This window comes from Fukomys damarensis, unplaced genomic scaffold, assembly GCF_012274545.1.
Source record: "Fukomys damarensis isolate Sample0158 unplaced genomic scaffold, DMR_v1.0_HiC HiC_scaffold_21, whole genome shotgun sequence".
Taxonomy (NCBI): domain Eukaryota; kingdom Metazoa; phylum Chordata; class Mammalia; order Rodentia; family Bathyergidae; genus Fukomys; species Fukomys damarensis.
Genome location: NW_022900933.1, coordinates 15,198,086 through 15,223,287, shown reverse-complemented (window position 1 = coordinate 15,223,287; position 25,202 = coordinate 15,198,086). Strand labels below are relative to the sequence as shown.

The 25,202-nt window shown below is 46.0% G+C and overlaps 1 protein-coding gene across 8 annotated transcripts in view; it reads left to right on the top strand.

The window, feature by feature from the left end:
* Dpf3 (double PHD fingers 3) overlaps positions 1–25,202 on the top strand; it is a 252,482-nt gene that overhangs the window by 165,160 nt on the left and 62,120 nt on the right. For all 8 annotated transcript variants that reach the window (XR_784515.2, XR_784513.2, XR_784514.2 and 5 more), the window contains exon 7: positions 12,286–12,423. Coding sequence is in view for 5 of the 8 variants with exons in the window: in XM_010645412.2 (XP_010643714.1) it covers positions 12,286–12,423 (138 nt within the window). In the remaining 3 variants the exon portion in view is untranslated. The remainder of the gene's footprint in view (positions 1–12,285; positions 12,424–25,202) is intronic.

Below are 25,202 nucleotides of genomic sequence, written 5' to 3'. Positions count from 1 at the left end.
AGGCAAGGCTGGGACGAAGCTGTGGTTTCTCCTTGGAACCATCAGGCCCTCCTGTCCCAGCTTCCTTCTCTCTACTGCCCTGTCCACCAGCCCTGCCCACTAGGGCCTTCATCTTGCCCATTTGCCCCTAAAACTACCACCGCAGCCAGCCTTTCCTGACATGTGCCCCCTCCAAGTGTAATATTTTCTCATCCTGTTGAAACCTTGTTCTTTGTTTTTTTTGGTAGCAGGGATCGAACTCAGGACCTTGTGCTTGTGAGGCAGGTGGCAGAACCACTGAGCTAAATTCCTGGCCTGAAAATCTTGTTCTTACTTGACGTTACTTGATACAAATACAATGACAAATAATTCGTATTAAGGTGTGGATGACTCAAGGGAGTGTAGGTATGAATATTTGTAGAGGTGCTTTATATATTTCTTATTTAATCTTTTTTAGTACTGGAGATTGAATCCAGGAACTGCTGAGCTACATCCTCAGTACACCTTACCTTTTTAATAATTTTGAGATAGGACCTCACTAAGTTGTCCAGGATGGCCTTGAACTTGCAAATAGTTGGAGTTACAGCCATGTCTGTCTCCTTTATTTTTTTTAAATAACTTTTTATCCCTGTGGAGATAGTATTTGTTCATACACAAAGAGCAGAAACTACAGATGTGCAAAAAAAGGAATCATAAAATCACTCATAATCTTACTCCTCATGTATAAATTCTCTTGTGCTTGCTGTACATTCTTCTAGGATTTGTTGCTTCCCTTCTTCCTTCCCCTTCCAGTTCCTTCCCACTCTGTAATAATGAGGAATATCTTTCCACATCAACACATGCATTTTGGCAATATCACTTTTAGGGCTATGAAGTATTCCATAATGTGGACATGCCGCAGTTGGTGTCTGTGTCCCAGTTTGTGCCACCAGCTTTCTACTTGTTAAATGTTTAGGTGATGTAAAATTTGTTCACCTTATTTAAAAAGTTGGCTCTCTTTTGACAACAATGTTGGAGCCATGTCTTCGCATAGTGTGGTGTGCTGTGCTGTTTCCTAGAAGCAGAATCACGAGGTCAAAGGGGCCTGGTGCAAGATGTGGTGGGAGGTGTAGGTCTGGGCCGGGTGAGAGAGATCAGTCTTCCGTCACACAGGCACTGACACCCTGCCAGGTGGTACTTCATTGAGCAGGCAGTGAATGCTCTAGGAATGGGAGAGGGGTGGTAATGGGGCTCCGTGCATCAGTGGATGCTCCCTGGAAGCCAAGAAGACCCTCAGTTAGCACGGATTGAGCTGATCCCCATTTCCAGGGCTGGGGAATGTTTGCAGCTGTGGGAGGGGAGGTAATAATAGCAATGGCTGAAGTTTGCTGACTTATGCTATGGGTCTGGTATTATCTTTGGGCTTCATTCACACTAGCTCTTCTACCCTTGCAGATGTGCCGTGAAGTAGATGCCGTGGTCATCTCCATCTTACAGATAGGGAAACTGGGGAGAAGAGGAGTTATTTGACTTTCTTGGGATCACACAGTGAATCGGCAGAGTGAGAATCGATCTTTCACCCACCCCCGACATGCACAGGGTTACTCACACTTTCTGGGCTCTGCAGGCACCGCGCATTCTTCCACCAGGCCCCTCTCACATGGTGCCATAGCAGTTTGTCTGTCTTCTCAAGCTGGACTCTGTACCTCCTGTGCAGGGACCGTGTCACAGCCCACCAAAACCCCAGCCCCAGCCCAGCAGTGCCCTTGATGGGTTGATGAACAGCTGGAAGAGGGAACGTGGGCTGTTTGTGCCAAGACTAAGGATAGAGCACCTTGGCCAGAGCAGTGAGTTTGAGTAGCGAGACTGGGGATACCAGAGGTGAAGCGTGTCGATCCTGGAGCATGTCTACAAAGAGGAATCTGCAGGGTTAGGTGTTCAGGGAAGACAGCCTGAAACCTAAGGACTGAGAGGAACCTTCTTCAGTCTGTAGGATGGAAAGTCTGGATGGTGGTAATGGCAGGAACAAATGGACAAGGCCAACAAGGAAGGCTGTGTGAAAGAAAACCCCACAGGGCCTGCCAGGACAGACAGGACGTGGGGTGCAGGAGGGAGTGGCACCAATGACTCTCAGCATATTGGGTCTGGTTAGTTGAAAGATTCAGTGGGGGGCTTACCACCTTGGGCACATCACAAAACCTCTCTGAGCCTTGGTTTTTTGTCAAGAGAAGACAATGACATGAACCTTGCAGGGATTATAAAAAGTTAAGTGAGACAGCAGGTTGAAGCAGTAAGCTCAATGCTAGGTTCCTAGATGTTCTCAATACTTTTTTTTTTCAGTACTAAAGATTAAACCCAGGGGCGTCACATTGAATTAAATCCCCAGCCCTTTCTATTTTATTTTTTAATTTTGCAATAGGGTCTTGCTACATTGGTCAGAATGAGCTCAAATTTGTAATCCTCCTGCTTCAGCCTCCCGGAGTATAGAGATTACAGGTGTACCCAACAAAGCTCAGCTCAATAAATATTTTCTTATTTATACCAAATCATATTTAATACCTCAGCTGAGTCTCCACTTGAATTCTGTGCACTAGCTGTTGGAATTGTCAGGGTCTAGGGAAGCAGCCTGATAAATTTAAAAAATTAGCAAAACTGTCTAGTGTTTGCTGAACACGTGCGGTGTGCTAGGGTCTGCACAAAGCTCTTTGTAAGTGTAAACTCATTTGATTCTTACCACATTGTATTATGGATGAACTATTAATATCTCCACTTTAAAGACAAGGAAACTGAGGCCTGGTCTGATTAAGTCACTGCCTTGAGGTCACATAGTAAATAAATCAACTGACCCAGGAAGGCTGATTCCAGAGTTTGCCAGAATTTGGTTACTCTGCTTCTTAGCAAGGCAGAAAATATTCCCATGAATATGTTTGTTGCTTTAGTTTTGGGGGTTCCTGCAGTTCTCTCCTGAGGATGGAGAATCAAGTTATATAGTATTTTGGAAGGAAAGGCGTATTGCATATCTCCATTCTTCTCATTTTTAATGGAAGTCGCATTCATGTGTAATAAACTCCTAAGATAAACAGAACACCCTCATTTGATGGAGACTCACTGGTTACTAGGACTAGGACTTGGGGAGATCTTGGGTTTGGTATCACTTCTAGTATAAGGGTCAATGTCAGGCCTCCAGGAATGTGGCTGTAAAAAAAAAAAAAAAAAATCAACATGTCCTGCCATACTCCTACCCCAGCCTTCTGTGTGTCTACCCAGAAGAATTCAGTTTAAAATAAGCATCAGGGGTGACCTTAAAGTAAAAAAAAAAAAAAAAAAAATCAAGATGTCCTGCCATACTCCTACCCCAGCCTTCTGTGTGTCTACCCAGAAGAATTCAGTTTAAAATAAGCATCAGGGGTGACCTTAAAGAAGGAGTGAGGCTACAGGGAGACACCTGCAGACCTTGCTGGGTGAGCAGGGAGAAGGGCTTCTCAGCAGATCCCTGGGCAGGACCTGGGAGCCTGTAACATTGGCCAGTCCCAGTTGGGGGAATTGTAGCTTCAGAAGAAGCAGGCTTCCAAGGCCCAGAAAAAGCAGAGCTATGAATTGCTAGAAAGGAGGGACACAGTCATCACCTCGTGTTTTACAGATGAGGAAACCAAGGCCAGAGGGGGATTTGTCCAAGATTGCATAGAGCTTTAATATCAGAGCCAAGGCCAGACTCCAGGTCTCTAGAAAAGCCACCTACTTGGCCAACATGCGGGCTTTGAGGGGGAAGGGAGGGAAAGCCCATTGAGGTGCAGGAGCCCTGGACTTGCCCAAGAGGGTCATTTATCACTTAAACAGGAGCAGGTCTAAACACTGCAGGACCTAGACCAATCTTAAAGCTGTAGCTTTTTCTTACTTTGAGCTCTGTGGAACCATCATTAGCTCTGGAGAAAAGCCCAGCCATTTAAAATTGTTTTAGGGATTAACGACGCCACCCTGAGAACACAAGTCTGAGCCGGTGGTGGTGGTGGTGGTCGTGGTGGTGGTGGTGGCAGCGGCAGAAGTCTCTCCTGGGTTTTGCTCCCATGGGAGTTTGTGTCTGGGAGCCACACAGGGCTTTTCTAACTTTGAGCTGTGCCCTACTGGGAGACCTGGCTGTAGGCACCCCTCCATTCCCAGGTAGCTCTACAGACCGAAGGAGGGATGGCAAGAGGTGTGGGGAGCCCTAAACTTCTGTGAACCAGCCTGCTGGCAGGTGATTTTCTTGACAGAATGGTGTCTGTGGGGCCTGTGGGACATGGGATTCTGCTCACAGGGGCTGAACGGAAGATAATCTGATGATGGAATGATTATGGAGATGCGAGCAGGAGAAACAGTGACAGGGAGAGGAGGAATCCCTGCTGATCCTCAGCCCACAGGAGAGGGAAGGGAGGACATGTGGTCCCCAGAGCCTTGGAGGAGGGGCAGCCTGCAGCAGCACAAGCCCCTGTAGGCCAGAGCAGGGCAGTGTGGGTGGGACAAAACTCCCACCTCCACTGTCTCTTCCCTCCATTCTCCTACTGCTGGCTCCTCCTGACCAAGCACTACCAGAAGCAGAGGACTAGGGAGAGGACTAACAGGTCGTAGGGTCAGCTCCAGACTCTGGGGTTCAGGATGGGATTGACGAGAACAGACTATGTGGCACATCTTTCAGAGTGTGCTCAGGACTGACAGACCTGAGGTCAAATCCTGACTCTGCCATTTATGGAGTTGTTTAAACTCCCTGGGACTCAGTTTACTCCTCTGTAAAACAGGATTTGTGCTGCATGGGCTGTGGTAAAATTCTGCATAGGGATGCGGGTCTGCCTGTTTGTCTGTAGTTACGATGCCCCGGAGGCACCAGCAAATGACTGGCACTGCTGGTTGGTGTTCCAGATGTGGGGGTCGAGCTGCAGAGAGAAGGGGGTGGTGGCCCCAGGGTGCCATGGGGCAGAGCTGGGAATGAAATGCGGCCAGTGACTCCCAAGGCCCGGGCTTTGTCTCTTGGACGCTCATCCCATAATTGCTTTCAGTCTCTGGGAAACCACTGGCTCAGATACCCACTGCGTGCTCCAAGTTGGGCTGATGAAAATGTGCCAGAGTCATTAAGTTATCAGTGGGGAAGGCAGCCGCTTCTCCCCGGCAGGAAGGATTCTGCTGTCTGCTGCAGCCGGCTTTGTTCACAGAAACTGCCCGAGGCCCCCACCTTCTCCAGACAGGGAGTGGAGTGGGATTAAGGGGGACAGAGGGCATGTGGTAAATATTCTGGGGCAACACCAAAGGCATTAGCAACTCCAGCCAGGAGGTCCTGTGCGGAGAATCCAGCTCTGGATTGGGATGTGGGCAAATGCTATTTCTGCAGCCTGACAGATGGATCCGCCCCAGGGGAAGGAGAGAGAGGGAGGCAAGCTGGACCTCCCTTATTGTCACAGCCGTTGCTCTCTATGCACACCGCGCCAGGAACACAAAATCCAGGTGCTCGCTTGCCAAGGTGAAAGGAAGGACCTTAGGCTGTGTGCAGGCAGGGCACACTGGTCTCAGGGTGATGGTTTCAGAGGTGTGTGACTCAAAGGAGTGTGCCCTGGGGAAGGAGACCGGAGCTGGAAAATGGGGGCCTGGGCTTCTCTGCATGCTTCAGCAGTCTTGGGGCTCAGTCTGATTCCACATGACAGATATTTCCAGAGTGAGATTGCTGACATGATAAAAAGAGAGCAGATGGCTCCAGTACTTTATTTTCAGAATATATTTTCCCTACCTTCTTTTCTTTGCACCACTTCCACCCTTGACTTCAGAGGAGAAAGGACTAGATTTCTCCCTCTTTTGGGTTTACTCTCTTTGCCGGGACTCTTTGTTGGCAGTGGTGATGATGACAGCTGATGATGGCTGAATTTTACTGTGAGCCGGGCCCTGTTTTAAATGCATTCTCTTATGGCATTCCCACTGAGGTGAGAGAGGTGGGCAGTTTCACTGAGCCCAGTTTTTCAGAGAGGATGACTGGGCACAGAGAGGTTCAGAAACTCACCTAAGATCAGACATGTAGGCAGCAGCAGAGCCACGATTTGAACTCAGGTAATTCTGATGGAGCCCACCCATGTCCCCACACAGACCTTTCCTTTCTGAGGCATGGGCTAACCAGGCCGAGGACCGGAACGCTCAGTAGCACTGGAATGGTGACCGCTAACCATACTGGCTAGGCTTCTATGGACATCTCCAAAGGTAACTCCATTCCTGACTCAGGGCTGCTTGGAATCTTGGCGGCTGTCACTCTATCAGTTGGAGTAATTTAGTCTCAGATCTCCACTCCCAGCCCAACAGATTTCCAGGCCCAGTTGCATGATTTGTGGGTCCCAGAGCAAAACGAAAATGAGGGGCCCCTCCATCAGTACGTAACAAGCACTTCAAGCATTAAAGCACACGTGAGACCTTTCCGAACAGGCGTCTGTGTCTGAGTTCCCGGGAAGATGGCCTGGGGTGTTTGGAGTGACAGGAGGTGGATTTTCCAGCTTGCCCAAGCCAGTCAAAGCAGGATTTCTGAAGCATTTCTTGAAACATAACAATCTGATCTGCATATAATTCAACTAAATAAATCTTGGAAATCTTGACTCTCCCTCTTGCCTTTATGTTGAAGTCATTCAAAAGTCTAGGTCTTGGGATTAGAAGTGTCGTTTTGGGTTGGGTTTCTGCTCTATTAAATCCATTCCCTCCTAACTGTGCTTGCAAACTTCCCTCATTCCTGTTGCCTTCTCTCCAGCCTGTGGACCCGCTCCCAGGTCCATTCCAACCTTGCCCATCCTTGTGGGCTGCTTTACTCAGTGGCCTCCCTCCCTGCTCCCACAGCCACACTGGAAGGGGTAATCTCTAGGCTCCGCATTGCTTCCTGTTTCCAGCAGCCTCCTATCCCACTGTGGTCTTGTCTAGCCCTCCATGCGGTCTTAGAGTCTCTTCTCACTAAGATGACCACCTACCTAGTTACCACATTCAGTGATCTTGCCTCATGCCCCACCCCTCTTGATTGCCTTTAGGCAGCTGACACTATTATGGCTCACCTCTGGCTCTAGTCTATTGTCTTCAAAGTGGGAGCTGGGGGTGGTGCTGCTTGCCTATAATTCTATCTAGTGAGGAAGGAGAATCAAGAGTTTAGCCTGAGCCATGTAGTGAAACTCTGTATCAAGATAAAATAAAAGGGCTGGGGGTGTAGTTAAGTGATATAAGCTTGCCCAGAACATGTGAAGTTCTGGGTTCAAACTTTGGAACCACAAAAAAACGGTGGTGGTGGGGATGCAGGCTACAGTCCTGACACATGGTGAAAGTCAGGAGCTGTCGGCAGGAGCTATAACTGGAGCTATATCATTGTTGCTGCTGTCTTGAAATCCTAATGTTTGGCTTATGTTGCTCATTCTCCTGTGGGTCTTCCTTAACAAATTTTAAAAAAAACCTGTTTTTCTTTTTCCACCAGTCTCTTAAGATACTGGTGCTTCCTGAGTTTTGTCCCATGCCCACGCTTCTCTCTTCTCTCTCTACAGTCCCTCTTGGAACATCTCTCCATGCCTAAACTTGCACTGCCAACTTCCAAATCCACACCTCTTTCCCAAACTCTGGGAGAATAAAGTCAACCCTGGACTGACCTCATTCTCTTCTCTTCTTAAGTTGGAATTTTCTCTTTTGTCTTCTCCCCAGTTTCCCTAGTCAGGAATCTAGGTACCTTCCTTGCTTCCCTGAGCAGACATCGAAAGTCCGTCACCAGCCAGGCCCCATGCTGCTCCCTGGGGATGCAGCGTGTGTGAACACCCAGGGCCTGCCACGCTGGCTGCCAGTGGGGGACATGTGGATGTGTCCTGATGTGTGATTAGTGCTAGCAAGGTAGAAAACCAGGGTCCTGATTTTGACTGGAAAGACCACCCCGGGGAAGGACTTTAGGACTAAGATCTGAAGGATGATTAGATGTTCATCAGACAAATGGTGGGGAGGGGGGCGTGTGGAGGACACGCTAGGCAGAGGGAAGAGTTTGTGCTGAGGCTCTGTGGTGGGAGGAAAACTGAGAAATAAAAGGGCCAGGAGGGCTGAGAAAGAGGCGGGATGTGGTGTCAGATGAGGTGGGGCTGGATGGTGGAGGATACACACTGGGGAAGGCTATGTCAGGCTTTCTGGGCTCCATTCTTTCTTTTCTTTTTATTTCTTTTCTTTTCTTTCTGGGCTCCTCCCTTCCTCTCTCTCTCTCTCTCTCTCTCTCTCTCTCTCTCTCTCTCTCTCACTAAATCCCTGGCTCCTTGCTTTCTTATACACACACTTTTCCACCAGATTGTATCTCTTTTTAACCTTCCCCCCTATTCTTCTACATCATTGTTTCAAATCCTCATTGTTTTATTCATATGTAATGCAAAATAGCCTCTAGCCACCTTCATGTCCTCCTGCCCTGTAATCTTAAGCAGTATTCTAACATGTAAGTAGGATTAAGTTGTTCCTTTGGGTAAAATCCTCCTTGGCTCGCTCATCTTCAGGATGAAGTCCTACCCAGCAATCTCTCCTGTTAGTTCCCCTCCACTTACCTCCCCCTTCCTCTGCTCTGGCTTTGGTGAGTGTCTCCCTGTCCCTGTACTGTGCTGGGCGGCTGTACTCTGGTGCCTGGATGCCCTTGCCTCCTTCGTCTGTGGTGAAATCTTGCCCATCTCACATGCAGCAAAGAGACTCATTTTGGTGAAGCCACGTCCCCCAACTCAAGCCATCTGCAGGCCCCTCCTGTATACTCCTCTCTGTCGCATCTGCTCACAATGTCACATCCACCTCCACGTTCCCTTCCAGTACAGGAATGAGTCCTTGCTAGACTATGAACTTCTGGAGGAAAGGGTCTTGTTTGTCTTTACCCTTCTGGTCCACACAGATGAGCACATATTAAGCATTTAGTAAGTATTTTCAGTTGAAGATCTAGCGATAAAGAAATAACATGGTTTAAGCAGGTGGCAAGAGATGAAGCTCCATCAGTGGGCTCTTCGTAAAGGAGTCTGGCGTCCAGGATCTCTCTGTGTGGTCTGGGTCCTGGTTCTTCTCATGACAAACCACAAGTCACAGAGTGGCCTCCACTGCCTCCCTCTGCTGTGTGCATCCACCAGCAGGGCAGGCGGCCACAGGGTGGGTAGAGTCAGGCTCAAATAGAGTTAATCTTCTAGTGTGGTCGTTCTCAAACTTTCACGTGCATCAGAATCACCTGTGTCATCGGGTCTTGAAAATGCAGATGGCTGGGTCCCATCTCCAGAGTTTCTGAGTCAGTGAGTCTGAGATGAAGCCTAAGCATTTGCTTCTATAGTAAGTTCCCCAGTGACACTGATGGTGTTGCTCTGGGTGCTACATTTTGAAAATCTCTGTTCTAGCAAAAGAGTTTGCTTCAAAAATTACTACTTTCCGCAATGTTAGGGAAGGAGATAGAAGGAGCATTTTGCTTGAGTTGGATTGGTAGGGTTGAAGAACTATTAGTTTGAAATAAATGTGGATAGATGGAATGGATTCTACAAGCTACCTCTGCCCTCATTTCCTGACTTTCCCACAGGTGTTTCTGTGTTATTATCAGCTACTCAACAAATAACATTTTGTGGTGTTATGCTTGGCAACAGACGAGATAGAATTTTTGATGGCAGGAAGGAATCAGTAGGGAACTGCCTTGAGGGAGGTCCTCCAGTGCAGACATAACTATGGTTCAAGGGCCCAAAGGACAGGTGCCTGCTCGGATGGGCAGCAAGTTCCCCATCCCTGGAGTTATCCCCCAACAGGCTTTAGAGAATTAGTGGGAACAAAATAATTAGATAAATGTTTAGATCAAGTGACCATTGAGATCTTGAAATTCAGTGATTAAGGCAAAGTGTTATGATTGGCATAACCAATGGCCCAGATGCAGTGCTGGAGAGCTTCTGATGGGTATCCATCTGTAGAGGCAGCTGAGGCTTCCTGTGTAACTACTAACAAAACTACTTTTAATAGACACTTATTCCTCATCAACAGTATGGTTTGTGCCTAAATGAATTTACATCCAGTGACTCCATTATTTGCTGCTTATTGACACCAATCATTTTAAAGGTTAAGTGGAGAAAGCCACAAGCAGGCCCAGAATGTACCTCAGGGGCCTCTTTGGGTCCAGCTTCCTGAGTCGCATGGAACTAAGATGCATGACACCATTTTATTTTATGTTTTGCAATATTTATGAGAGAGAGGGGAGAGACAGAAAAGGAGAGACAGAAGGCTTTGAATTTATATTTGCTATGCCACCAATTTCAGTTTCAAACTCTTACCTTACCTTATCAAGGAAGTCTGTCAGTTACCATATTCCATAGTATGAAACAAGGAATTTCAGAGAGTCCAGCACCTACAACATGACAAGCAAAATTGACATCCCTTACCCCTCACTTACCATTTGTTGAACATCTCTTATGTGCTATATACAGAGTAAGGTACTTTTAAAATACTATTTATAATTCCTTTTCTTTAGGCATTATTCTAGAGAAAAGGCATAGAGAAATTATGTCTTGCTCAATTTCACACAACAAAACTCTCCACTTCATTTTTGGAAGTTAACATAACCATAAAATTGAAACCTGATAAAGATAGTCCAAAAGTTATAGATCCAAGTCAAGTCTGAGTGTGGATGCAATATTAGTAAATTGAATGTAGTAGTATATCAAATGGATAATATGCCTTACTAAATAGAGTACATTCTAGGAATGCAAGAATTGTTCAATAATAGGAGATATTAGGAAATCAGTATAATTCACCATGTCAACAAACTAAAGGAGAATCATGTATAGTAGAAGTTGAAAGGGCAGCAGATAAAATTCTCATATAATAAAACTCTAAAGCAGCAACAAGAGGGACTACTTAAATTTGATAAAGGCTAAAAATTAGCTCTATTCATCATTCTAAACAGTGAAATACTACATTTGGCTTTATTAAAATAGGAATTGCTTGATTTTCTCATTGCCCTAGTGATTGTTTAAAATGAGTTAAGGTAATATTAAAATGGTCTGATAAATATGGGAAACAAGAGATGATGTTATCTATTTTTGCCAATGGTTATTTCCCAAAAAGCAAAACAAAACAGCTTGGAAAATAGCGGGAGAAGAAACCCTATGAGAAGTCATAATTGTCCCGGGTAAGGTACCTGGTTAACAGCTCTTCTATATACAAAGTCATACAGTCTCTGAACTTGGGCGACTGGAACTGGGGTTTGAACCTGGATCTGATGCTGACATCTGTGCTCTTTTGGCTGGTGTAGCATTTAAGTTCATTGGTATAAACCATCAGTGTCAGTGCCAGAGAAGGGAGAGTCCCTTAGGACCTATAACCAACCATCAACTTCTCTAGCACAGCAGGCCTGGCTTGCTCTGCTGGGCAAGACTAGATGGTAGTCATGGCATTGTTACTGTGAAGGCCCTGAGGTGTCGCTACCTGCAGTCCCATGCCCAGAAGCTGAGCCATTGGGCTGGGAGTGGGGGTGGGGCAGCAAGAGTGGCAGTCTGGTTTTAACTAAAAGCTATGTTCATATTGCCCATTGCTTTGTCTCAAGTTGTTCCATTCCATTGGAGACATACTGCTTATGAGAACACCCTTTACAGAAGTGGGGTTTCAGAGGCTGGCCTGGGCAATTGAGATCACAAGCGCTTGATCCACCAAGGATAACTGAGGTTCATGGTTTTCATGGTAGAAGTGGAATATTTTTCTGGTACAAAATGACTGGGTGATGCATCAGAAATATTCATATGAAACTTTTGTGCTTCACACAGAGTCAGCACAAGGTAGCAGAAGGAGCCCTGCGGAGGAATCCAGAAAGCTGTGTGTCCCCAGGCAAATTGCTTAGTGCCACTAGGCCTTTCTTGCCTCATCTTTGCCTTGGGATGATAGCCTGAATAGATTCCAGGTGCTCTTGGAATTCAGTCATAAGTCACCCTTAGCATGTGCTGACAGGTTCTAAGTGCTTTGTGTAGGGGTTAACTCATCATACAACCCTTTGAGCCCTATTCTTATACCCATTTTGTGCCTGAAACAGCACAGAGAGGTGCTCTTGTCTAGGGTCTCCAGCCAGGGGATGGTGGAACGCTCACACAGCTGTAACCTCTCTGCTCTTTTACAGTTTTCTTTTCTTTCATGGTAACAATACAGGGGCTGTGTTGTTATGGTAGTGTTGATCCCATCTGGGGGTATAAAGGTGGATTGGGATGGAAGGTAGATCTTAGGGGAATCCTGGCTCTGGGGTAGATGGCTGGGGGTTGCAGTGTGAGGGAACAAAAGCGGTGGCTGCAAAAGTTACTGACGTCGGCATTTCTTTTTTTCCCCTCTTTTCTTCTCTAGTCTGTGGCAAGCGCTACAAGAACCGGCCAGGACTAAGCTACCACTATGCCCACACCCACCTGGCCAGCGAGGAGGGGGATGAAGCCCAGGATCAGGAGACGCGATCTCCACCTAACCACAGAAACGAGAACCACAGACGTGAGTCCCTGCTGCTGGGGCAGTGAGGAGAGGTGTGGGCAGGGCTGTGGAACATTTCCTTTTGCAGCTCTGGCATTTTCTGGTGGCAGTGATTGACTAGCTTCAATGTCCCATGGTGAGTTGGCTCCCTCAGCTCAGCCAGCTACCACCTGGTGGCTCAGCTAAACCACTGGCTTAGAGTGAGTGGGGAAAGGCTTACAACCCAGCTCAGCTCCTGGAGGGAAGAAGGTAGGTAAGCATTCAGCAGAAAGGGTACGTCCTGCTAGGCTGCCATTGAATACCGGACCTGCCGTGTTTCCTTGGCTCTGGAACACGCATTCACCCCCGGGAGACACAGCTGGCTGGCTGTAGCCCATGGGGATGTCTCATGTCTGCTTAGCCTCTAAGAGATTTCAGATACTCTATTTTTAATAATTGACACTGTTTGGTTGCTGTCGCTTTGTTATAAGGGGTTACAATTTTGGATACAGGGCCTTAGAGATGTTGCCTGGAGCTCCATGTTCTTTGCTTGAGCACTCAAATGGCAAACGGGATCTGAGTGGATTTGCATTTGGGATGACAGTTGTCTCTGAGGACTCAAAATAATTCTGAAGATTTGTGTTTCCATTTTGCCTCTCTCTTTCCTTTAACTTCGGTATGAATTAGGGAATCAAAAAGAGGCTTACCACTTGATTTCCTTCTGTAAGATCCAGTAATGCCTCTGGGTCTACAAACACCTCAAAATGGAATGGGAAGGTGGGATCTTTAGAGCTAGTGTCAAGATGTGGGCCATGCTGAGATCACATGGTGGAGAAAATTTGTGGAGATGCAATGTGTAAAAAAATTAATGAAATTAAAATGATTAGACCTTTAAAGCAAATGAAACTCTAAGATTTAAAGATGACTTCATTCATTTTAGTCAGTTGAGTGCCTTCACCCAGTATCTGAAATAACACACGCGTTGACAAGACCTTTCTTTGGATTTAGGTCTAGTTTCCATTAACCCACTTATCACTTTCCCCTTGTAACACTGTCTTCTTTTTTAGTTTAGTAGGGCTGCCATAATAAAAGACTGGGAGGCTTAAACAGAATTTATTTTCTTCCAGTTCTGGAAGCTAGAAGTCCAAGGTCAAGGTGTCAGTGAGTTTGTTGCCTCCTAAGGCTCTTTCCCTGGCTTGCAGATGATCACCACCTGGTCACCCCTTTTCCAGGTCTTTCCTTTCTCTTCACAGGTGCCCTGTGGTCTCTTTTGGGTCCAAATTTCCTCTTCTTAAAAGGCCACCAGCCAGACTAGATTAGAGTCTATCCTATTGGCTTCATTTTGACTTTACTCCTTTAAAAACCCTGTCTCCAAATGCAGCTATATTCTGAGAAACTAGGGGATAAACTTTCAGTATAGGAGTGTGAAGTGAGGGGCATGATTCAGCCATAACACCTTCTTTAACTCAGCCTCATTTTCAGGATTCTGCCCTTTTGTGCGCAGACCCTTTCTTTCTTACTTTACTTTTGTCATCTGGGAAGAATCTGAAAAGCAGGGTAGGAGGTATCTGACAGTTTTGTCCTCTCTCCTCATCAGCATCTGAGAAGCTACAACACTGAGGTCCCCCTTGGGAGTTTTCTTTGCTCCAGCCACCCTAGTCTTTCAGAAAGGAAAATATTCTGACCTATGCTCAGCCAGCTGATACTTGTTTTTCCCTTGTCTGGTCTAAGTGACCAGGAGGTCACAAGGAGCTGCTGCTTTCTATCAGGAGGAGGCTAAGAGAAAACGCCTTTGATTTCTGGCCCTATGTGGAAAGTATTTATAGTGATTGTTGCTTACTCTGAAGTGTTTAGTAGCCTGGTATTAGTTTTTATTCTCCCAGTGACAGCTTATTTCCAAATATTTCCTCCATGTCAGACCATTTTATTCCTGTGCCTGGGTACCTTACTCACCCTACAGGGCAGTGGTAGTGAACCACGGCATGCATGCCACATTGGGCTGTTTGTATCACTGAAAGTTCTAAAAGGTTTGCCTTCACTTCTAAGGGGACTGAAATGCTTCTTTCCCAGTTCTCCTGTAGCCTCACTGTAGTAAGTGGTGTACATGCATGTGTGTCTGCACATGCTTGAATGTCATATGTGTGCATGTTCTTGCAATGGCCGAGGAGGGTGCACTGCAGGAAGGAAGTGGAAGTAGGCAGCCTCCTCCCTAGCACTTCCTGCTGTCTCCTCCAAATTGGTTCTTGACTTCTGAGACCAACACTGGTATGTTTTATTCTGTCCACCAGATCGTACTGTCCTGAGCTCTCATCGATAGGTGTCTTCAGCTTCCTGTGCCCTCCCTGTGAGGCCGTTCAGTCTTGCTTAGTAAGGAAGCTGTGCTTGCTTTTCTTCTTCCTGTATGAAGACACCTCTCCGAGAAACGTTGCCTGATACTTGTCCCCATCTCTCTGTAGGCCTGTGGGTGAGCATGTGCATTCTACCCCCTCTCCCCTCCTTTTCCTATCTCATATTGCTGGGTTCTTCACAAAGAAACACTTGCCTGGCCATGGGCTTTAAGCCTCAGAGAAAAGAGGTAACTGGACTGATTTGGGGCCTCCTCATATGATGAAGGTTCCAGAACCCTCACACGTTTTTCTTGACATTTCTTCTACAGTGCCCTTTTTGAGAACTCTGTGATCAACCCCAACTTCACTAATGGGGAGGTTGCAGCAGGGAAACGTTCTTGTTGTCTGGAGAAGTCACAATCCTTCCTCCTGTCCCTGATTCTCAGGACAAACCCCAAGGCAGCTGCTCTCCATGGGTTCTGTGCACTGTAGTCACCACTGATCTGCTTGCTGCTCCAAATGTGTGCTCTGTTTGCTCCCACATTCCCCTGGTGAGAAACCCCCCACCATTTCTCTGTGAGCACTAATTGCTAGCGTCATTAATACCCAATCACTAGCTGCTCCCACTGTCTGGGGCTGGGGCTGGGCTCCCATCCATCGTGCCACTAAACGCCACTGGGCTGTGTGGTGAATTGAGTGTGACAACTCAGCAGTACCCTGAGGTCTCTCAGTTTTGCTATCCTCCTTAGCAGGGCTTTGGGTGTGGGTGGGTGGGGGTTGCAGGAGAGCTAATCCAGGAGGCTAATCTGTAGCTCCCCCAGGAGAAGGTCTGGATGCTGGCGGAGAGGAAATGCTGACTTTCCTCTGTTGGCAGAGCTCAGGTGACCCAAGGTGCTCTCATGGAATAACAGCCCTACAGATACAGGAGTGTGCGGGGCCACGGGCAGCTGGTTCACACCACCCGCAGCACACGAGACCTTTTGACTTTGGTCCTCCTGCTGTCCCTTGCTCTGTCCCCTCCAACTGTTTCTTCTGCAGAGCCCATTACTCATCGCTGCGTCTGCTGCTGCTGTGGAAAGGGTAGAGGGCTTGCTGCAGCCAGAACTGACCTTCCCTTCCCACTCCCTCCCTGCTGCCCAAGCTGCCAGCTCAGCAGTTGACTGCCACTTTTCCTGTCTTCCAAGCCCTCCCAGCAGATGCACTGTCGCCTTTGTTTCTCTCCTAATGTCTCATTTTCTCCTGAGTATCCACTTCTGTGTCTCCTGTGGATGTCTTTTTCTCTCTGTGCTCCAGGCTTTCTGCCTGAAGGCGAGAATGCTTGGAGCTCACACCCATGCCCTAGTGTGAGGGCACCTCCTTACTTGGGCTGCTGTCCTTCTGCTTCCTGCTTGAGGCTTACTTCCTTCTTCTCCCTCCATTTCCCTTACCACCTCCATCTGCTCTCTGCAAAAAACCCCCCAAAAAACAAAAAACAAAACACACCCCCCAAAACTGTGTTATGTGTGTGTGTGTTTGTGTATGTATCTATGTACATATATGCGCACAAACAGCTACACTGTAGACATGAATCAAAGGAGAGAAGGCTTGGGGATCGGCACCCTGACGGTGCCACTCAGAAGTATTCTGTTGGGACCCCTTAAATGCAACCTCAGTAAACAGGATTGGAATTCACATCTCAACGACTGGGTGACAATGTCAGAACTCCTCTTGAATTTCCTTTTAATTTCTCTGCACAGTTACAATCTATTATAGGTGATGTTTTCAAGATACTTTTTGGGGTGAGGATGGACTAAGTTGAAAAAGCTGTGCCAATATATTCAGTGCCATCCATCCCTGCATGCATCTTTGCATCTGCCCATCGGCTTGGTAGCCACTGAGTACTGACTACTTGCCAGGACTCAGAAGCACAGACACAAATAAGACTTAGCCCTATCCTTGAATGGCCTGTAGGCTGGAGTGGGAGACAGAAGAGTGAGGGCACTAAGATCTTAAGGGCACAGCGTTCTTTCTGTAACTTGAGGCAGTTGTGCTCTGAGTGTGGCACCAACATCCCTTGGGGACTCATGGGAAGTTCAAGTTCTGGGGTTGCACCAGACCTCCCGATATAGGGACTTGCATGAAAGGACCAGTGCAAGGTGTTTTAAAAGACCCTCCAGGGCATTCTGGTGGACACTGAAGCTTGAGGCTCATTGTACTAAGGGCTTTGAGGAAATGACATTCAAATTAGCCCTTGGAAAAGGAGGAGGAATTGTCACGAGGAAGAGAACATCCTAGGTTCCAGGAGGGAGCTGTATGTACAAAGGTGGGAAGTATTAAACAGTATGATGTGTTCAGACAATTGGTTTGTAACTGTGTCTACTATAGTTTTGGATTTAGGGGATGCAGAGGAAAAGCTGTAAATGTAAGCAGGACCCACACTTGGAGGCATCTTTAGGAAATGTGGATCCATGGTAGCAATTACTAGAAGGCAAAAATGAATGATTTATAATGAAGTCCTTATATGGTATATTTCTTTAATTGCATAAGTGAACATAACATACTCTCAATAACATACTTGGAATGTGTAAGAGGAAAATGTTTTTAATACATGGTTCTGTAAAATTTATCTCCAGCTTATTGTTCATGTGCATGAAACTGAATTTGGGGGTCTTTGGAGGTTTATGTGCCTGGGACGAAATTAGGCTTTCTGTCTCTTTTGTGGAAAATAATGGTTCAACCCTAGTACCCCTTTGGAGGGCATATTGTACTTCACAGAACTGAAAGGGGAAAACTGAATAGATTAAAGGTAATGTCTGCTGATTAGATAATCTGTAAATTAGTCTGATAATGTACAAATTATCTAAAAGCAGCATATGATGTCATTGCCACACTGATGGGAAACATCTAACAGATGTTAGTCTTCTGACATCTCTTGTCCTGTAACGTATGGCCAAGGGGCAGGTAGTACCTACAGCTTTAGGATATAGAGTGAAAATTACCTTTGAAACATGCTTGAAAATTTACACCACTCTGAAATGTGCCCGAAAAGCCATAAAGCCCACTTAGCCAACCTTGACAATGGAATTCATCCTTAATTATGGGGGATAAAGGGAGAAAGTCAGATCCAGGGCTCTTTCTGGGGGAAATGAGATGTTTCTCACTTCCCCGTAGAACAAATCTGGAAACTAGCAATGGAAGTTCTTTAGGTGAGTTATTATTAACTAAACACTTTATAGATTACAAAGCAAAGAATTTGAGGGGCTGCCTAAGTTATAAAGTATGTGGCGTGGTAAATTTCCAGCCTCATGGGTCAAATGCACCCTTGTTCTAGTGACTGAGAGTACAGCTTAGGAATTGTTCAGTCCAGAGTATGGCTTGTGACCATGCTGCTCTGCTGTGTCCTAGCTGTGGAAATTAGGATCACTTTTCTGCTCCTCAAATGAATCACCTCATTTATAAAAGGGAGATAATAATCATCTTCACCTCCTGGAGTTGCTATGAGTCTTGAATGGGATGATGGAGGGGGAGGTTGGCACAGTGCCTGCACATTGCAAGTGCTGATGTCCCATCTCTGCCCTCTTTGGATGGACAGAGCATGTCTATGGCCACAGATGGCTAATGTGAATCAGGGGCTCCATCTGAGGCAATGGGAGGGGACTTTTCTGTGAGGCTAACTGCCCACGAGGACTCATTGGCGTCAGTTACGGCTATTAAAGCCTGACTTGGGCCTAGCACATCCTTTGTCAAATCTCAGATATAGGACACTGGTCCTTAGGTATTTATTGAGCACATACTGTATGTGTATCCAGTTGTGAGATAAGGGCAATAGGGGCTCCAAAAAGGCATTGCATGTGGTTAATACTTAGGAGAATTTTGGGGGTGTTTGGGGGAATAAGATGTATACACAAAACCAGCTCGAGAAGCTTTGCAGGGGGATCTAATCAAGTGTGGCTCATCTTGATTTGCCCTGCTGTTTCTCCGGGATTGGCTATCCACATGTCTCTTAGCTTTCTCTGAGTCTCTTTGATTCTCTCACATTTTTTTTGCATAATTAACTGCAATGCTCATATTGCATTCTACACAGTGAGCAGCAAAGGTAACAAGAACTGCTAGCATTTCTTCAGTGTGTGGGACACTGGGCCAAGTCTGCCGCATTTATGCCATCTATTCCTTACGACAATCCTAGAAATAAGGGTGCCACATCCCCTGGAGGATGGCAGGGCACACAAAGACCGGGTGATGAGTCGTGTGTTACTTCTTGGGAAAACTTACTCAGCCTTTGATTCCCCCCAAATCAGAAATAGAACTATTTTGAGTTAGGAGGGGGAAGAGGAAAGGAACAGTGGAAGACCTCTTAGGTGTCAGCTACTTTTTGTGCCTCATCTCATGTGATGTTCACAAAGCCACGGGGCCTGTGATATTATTCTCATTTGACAGAGGAGGAAACTGCGGCTCAAAGAGGCTGGAGTACCTTGTGATGTGAATGGGCTTGGGTTGGATACCATTCAGTTAGAATCCCAAATGATGGATCCCAGGCCTAAGCTTGATTCTTTATCATAGCCCTCCTGATGTCCCTTAAATACCTATTGGCCAGTTGTGCAAGGCATCATCTTACAAGCAGCTTTTCAGAAGAAATGAGTTCATTACCAGGTCCTGCCTTAACCTGAGCTGCTATGGCGAAATTCCAGACTGGGTGGCTTAAACAACAGAAATTAATTTCTTACTCTTGGGAGTCCAAGACCACTGTGGCAGTAGGGTTAGGGTTTGCTGAGGGCTCTGTCCTTATTTTTCAGACAGCCATTTTCCTGCTGTGTCCTCACGTGGCCTTTTCTTGACACATTCAGATAGGAAAAGAACCCAGCTCTCATGTCTTATGAGGACACTAGTCCACTGCGGTGTTCCCACCTTTATGACCTTACCAAACCTGATTAACCCCAGTATATCCCATTCCAAAACCCATCACACTAGGGATTGGGACTTCAGCATTTGAATTTGGAGGGTGAGGAGGGACACACTTCGATCTATAGCAGCACAATTATTCTTCAAAGCACTTTACTAACTTTTGGTGTGGTAATGGTTATAGGAATTCCACCTTTCACATTATAAACTCTCATTGATGTTTTAATTGATAAATGAGTTTTATTGTAGAAAAAAATCACATATCACACTATTCAATAATTTGTCTGTGTCTTGCTCCCTCTTGTCTTGCACCATCTTTCCTAGCTCTTCTCTCTTTATGATCCTTCTTCCCATCTAAAGTAAGGCTTTATGCCTGAAGTGAAACTCTTAGGACTCATCCTTGGCTCTTTGTTTTCCTAAACCACTTATAACATCCTTTCAAATTATCCTGCATACCTGTCTCCCTCTCTTTTCTCTTGGCCACTTCCAGCTTCTGCCTGGGTCACTACAACTACTTTGTTGTACTTTCCTTTATTGGTCTCTCCACTTTTATTTTTGCCTCATATACTCTGTTCTCTATGGAGAAGCTGAGCTATCTTTTTTAAGGTATAGAATAGATCATGCCACACTGCTTACAATGCAGTTATTATACTTCAGTACAGTATTTACTCCTTACCATGAGATCCTGCAGTTTTGTTTCTTACAGTGTGATCACCTGGGATTCAGGTGACCAGCATATCCAGTTTTGATTTTTTTTGTTGTTGTTTATTTTTTTTTTGGTAGCTGGGATCGAACTCAAAACCTTGGGCTTGTGAGGCAGCCAGTGGAACCACTGAGCTAAATCCCGGGCCCTCAGCATATCTAGTTTTGTCTAGATGTAGTCTAGATGGCCTTGCTATGGGGCTTATAAATGTGAAATCTCAGGCCTTATTGTGGATCTATGAATTTCAATCTGAACTTTAGTGAGATCAAAATTTGGGAAGCCCTGACCTATAAGGCCCTGCAGGATGAGGCCCAGCAGATCTCTCAGATTTGACTTCCACTGGGTGCGTGGTTGTGTGAGCTCATGGTAGGGCAGTGTTCTTTGGACCAGCTAAGGGCCACACTGCATGGGCTCAGAGGCAAGAGAGCCACTTACTAACATTTGGCCTTAGTCTGTCTGCTTATCTTTCTTGTGCCTCATGTATCACTTAAATAAAATCAGAACATGAATGGCATCTATTTCATAGGTCATGTTGAAGATTAAATAAATTAATTCATATAAAGCACAGCATCAACAGAAAATGTGTGTGATGCAAGTAACGTGACTATTGCATGCCCTGCTGCAGCTGTGTGTTATTGTTTGGACCTTGAATGTCCCCCACAAGCCAACATGTTGAAGGCTTGGTCCTCAGCCTGTGGTGCTGTCAGTAGATGAGGCCTCCTGGGAGCAAGTTGAATCACTAGGGGTGTGTCCTTGAAGGGGATATTGAGACCCTGGCTCCTTCCTTCCTTCCTGTCTCTTTCTTTCTTTCTCCTGGATGCCATGAGACAAACAGGTCTCCTCTAGACTGCACACTCCCGCCATCGTGTACTGTGCTTCCACAGGCCCAGAGTAACAGGAGCAGCTGATCATGAACTGAAACCTGAGCACCCACGAGCCAAATTAACCTCTCCTCTTCCTGAGCCCATCACCTCAGATAGTATAGTTGTAACAACAACAGAAATCAGAGCGACGGAGAGTGGCTCTCAGGCTGGTGGGCTCATCAGAATCACCTGGAGGGTGTGTTAGACGCAGACTGCTGCACCCATGTGCAGAGCTGCTGTTCAGCAGGACTGAGGTGGGCCTTGGAATTTTCTTTTCTTTTTTTTTTTGGTACCAGGGATTGAACTCCGGACCTTTTGCTTATGAGGCAGGCAGTGGAATCCAGGCCTGGAATTTTCATTTTAAACATACTCCCAGCTGAACCTTAGAGAAATCTAGCTTTTGAAGACTGATGTTCAATCAATTTCCTTTTAATTCTTTTTTTTTTCTTTTGTATGTACTGAATCAGAAAACTGGGCAGGAATCAGGTTGTGCTGTTCAATCAAAGGGGTACAGCTGGTTTTCAATCTTTTCTTTATTTAAAAACTTGTTTTTAAAAATTGGCACATAATTTTTGTTGTTATGTAATTTTTGTTTTTATGGGTTGATGGGATGCTGTGTGATGTTTCGGTACATCTGTGTACAATGTGGGGCGTTCCCATCAGGTTAGGCATATATGTCTCCTCAAACATCTGTCATTTCTTTGTGAGGAGAACATTTGAAATTTTTTCTTTAACATGTCTTTGTTGTTTTTTTTTTTTTTTCTGAGACAATGTCTCACTATGTAGTTGAGACTGACCTAGAACTCACTATGTAGCCCATGATGGTCTCGAACTCACAGTGATCCTCCTGCCTCAGCCTCCCAAGTGCTGAGATTACAGGCGTGTGTCACCACGCCCAGCTCTTTAACCTTTTTTTGAAATAGAAAGTACATTTTGTTATCTGGCACAGCAGAATTTATTTCTTCCATCTAACTGTAACTTGGTGCCTCTTGATCAATTTCTCCCTGTCCCTTCCTTCCTCCTTCACTCCCCAGTCTCAACTTCTACGAGCTTGTTCTCTCTCTCTCTCTCTCTCTCTCTCTCTCTCTTTCTCTCTTTCTCTTTCTCTCCTCCTCTCCCTCTCTGTCTTTTGTACTAGGAATTGAACCCAGGGCCTTCATATCTCCAGAACTATTAATTTTTTAAACATTTTGAGATAGAGTCTCACTAAATTTCTCAGGGAGTTTGAACTTTTGATCCTCTTGTTTTAGCCTCCCACAGTGCTGTGATTATAGGTGTGGGCACCATGCCTGGCTGAATCACCTTTCTTAATGCTTTGTCCTTTGTAGGACAAACATCTTCAGCTTCCAGCATCTACCTCTTGGCTTACCCTTTGGGTTGGTCTCCCTGCCTGGGCCCTTGTTTCTCCACTGTGCTGTGCTTCACCCTCCTGGTCTTGACTACCAATCCTCAGGTCTCTTGGCTGAGAGATTAAGACTCAGCTTTTCCATTTCTTTATTCGTTTTCAGTCTGAAGGACAAGACTATGTGAATCAGTTTGTGGGCTAAATTTAGAGGTGGTGGTGGTGGTGAAGAAAGACAGAAAAAGACAGGTCAGGGAAAACAGGAGAGGGCTTGCTGAATTCTACCATTACCACAGTAACATCCCAACAACTTGAGTAAATGGAACTTGTCCAGCTCTGACTCACTAAGATGTCCTAAAAGTCTTTAAGGGAAATGACACCCTTTGTTAAGGGCCATGATGGTACAGTCACTCTCAAATTCATGACTGAGTGGCAAGATTCTGGGCCAGGGTATGACTTGACCCAGGTGACCACCCACCAGAAAATGGAAATATCTCATTGCATTTTCCCTAACCAACATGCGTAAACTTTACTTGGTCTTTTCCTAATTTATCCAAGCATCAATCACAGACTAGAGGTTGCTGCAAAGTGTGGAGCATAGAAGATACTACTGTGATCTCCATAGCCCCAGAACTGCTGCGATGATATCCCAATGCCCGAAAAGCTGTTGCAACCCTTTGTCCCACTGCAAATTACGACTCTAACCAAAATATGGGCTGAGCGTCCCTTACCCAAAATGCTTGGATCGGAAGTATTTTGGGTATTTCCCCCACATTTTGAGATATTTGCATGTATACAGTGAGTTATCTTGGGGATGGGACTCAAGTCTAAACACATTTATTTGCTTCATATGCACCTTATATACCTAGCCTATGGGTAATTTTATGCTCAGGGCACCTACATTTTGGTTGCAAACTGTCACATGAGGCCATGTGTGGAATTTTCTGTTTGTGGTGTTAGGAATTATGTCAGTACTCAAAAAGTTTTCGATTTTGGAACACGTTAGATTTTAGACTTTTGGATTAAGGTTGCTCAATTGATATGGAGACAATGTGAGCAGATATGTGTTTTCTGTTTTTCAGGCACAATTTTTAGGAGTAAATCCAAGGCTTGTGTTGAGTATTTGGTAAAGATGAAGGGAAAGAAGGCCGGGCTGGGGGTGGGGGGGCATCGACACCACATGGCACAACACAGAGTAAGTCAGGCTCTACTTTCTCACTGGTCCTGTGGGGACTCTGGAACTCAAGACTCCACGGCTGAGTCTGGGAGACCGAATTCTTCCCTTTCTGGTGTACCAAGAAATGTCTCCTGGAGCAGATTCCTGTCTGGGAAGAGCCTGGGCTTCTGCACTGCAGCTTTCTTCTCTCCAGTGGGCCCATTGCTTGTCCTCTCTGTTCTTCCTGTCCCTGGTATGAAAGGGACTAGTGCTTACGAAGCCTTAGAGTGGGTCACTGTGTACTCAGAGGACTTCCCATGCACTCAGTTCCTTGTCTTTAACTTCCCTTTTCTTGGCATATTTCCCACCCTCAAAAGCTCCGTGAAGGTTTGTCCATCCTTTCATTAAGTATTTATCATCAGCTTTGTGTCAGTCTGTGTTTCAGGTGCCAGGCACACAGGCATGAAAGACAGCCTCAGGGAGCTCCTGGCTAACAGAGAGACTTGTACACAAATATAAAACAATGATGAAAGCCTGAGTTCCTCTGGGTTTAGAAAACTTCACTCTTCTTTTTCTTTCACCCTATTATAATCCTCAAATAATAAGTCTACCAGGGACCTGAGTTGTCATCTGCTAGACTCACTTGCCTCTGGATAGGTGTGAATTCAAACACCCTGGGCTTAGGGGACCCTTCCCTGGGTTCAGAGGCCGGCTTGGAGAAGGCCCCTCAAACCATGCCGTTAACTGTCTTAGCACCTTCACTTCAAGCTTTTTTGTGGCATGTGCTGCCATTTTAGCTCATTTTGTCTTGTGTTGTCCTTGACAATACAGAGTGTGGCAATTTATCAGCCTCATCCATAAACTTGAAGACTTATTAAATTAGCCCTCAGCCTTCTCTTCTCCAGGCAGACTAATCTCAGTGCCTGGAATCATCCTGCATTAGCTCCCCACGATCTTTACCCTACAGTCACATTGGTCTCAGTGCTGGGTGGCCAAATGGCACAGAGGTGGGGGAGGGGGTCCTGTGCCATCAAGGATTCTTGATGGTAAAAGTCATGAAGTATGTGGCCTCCAGGTACCCTGCCACTCCATGAGTAGGGTGAAAAGCACTGCTTGTCTTCCTCATTGTGCCCTGGGGCGGGCCTGATTGCTACCAGGTGGCCAAGAACCATCCTGGATGGAATTCCAACACTTTTATTCCTTGGATCTATGGGATTTATTTTTCATCAGTTCCAGGAAAGCAGTGAAAAAAGGTGTCAGACCTTGGGGATAATTTATATGAGTAAACACGTAAGGAGTAGAGTGAGCGAGAGCATGAGAATTAAGGCCATTTATCCAGGCTTTGATGCTTTGCTTGCCCTCTGGTCCAGACTTCCTCACAGTCTTGATCACACCACTTTTAACCCTCTCCTGGCTCTGCTCTGTGTTGGGCCAGCACAGATGTCTGCCAGGCTGCCTCTCTTCCCTAGCCTGCGCCAGCCTCCCTACCCCTGCTGTGGCCCTCATTGTAAGGCTGGGGAGTAGGTAGTGGGATGTGGTGGTGGCCTCCAGC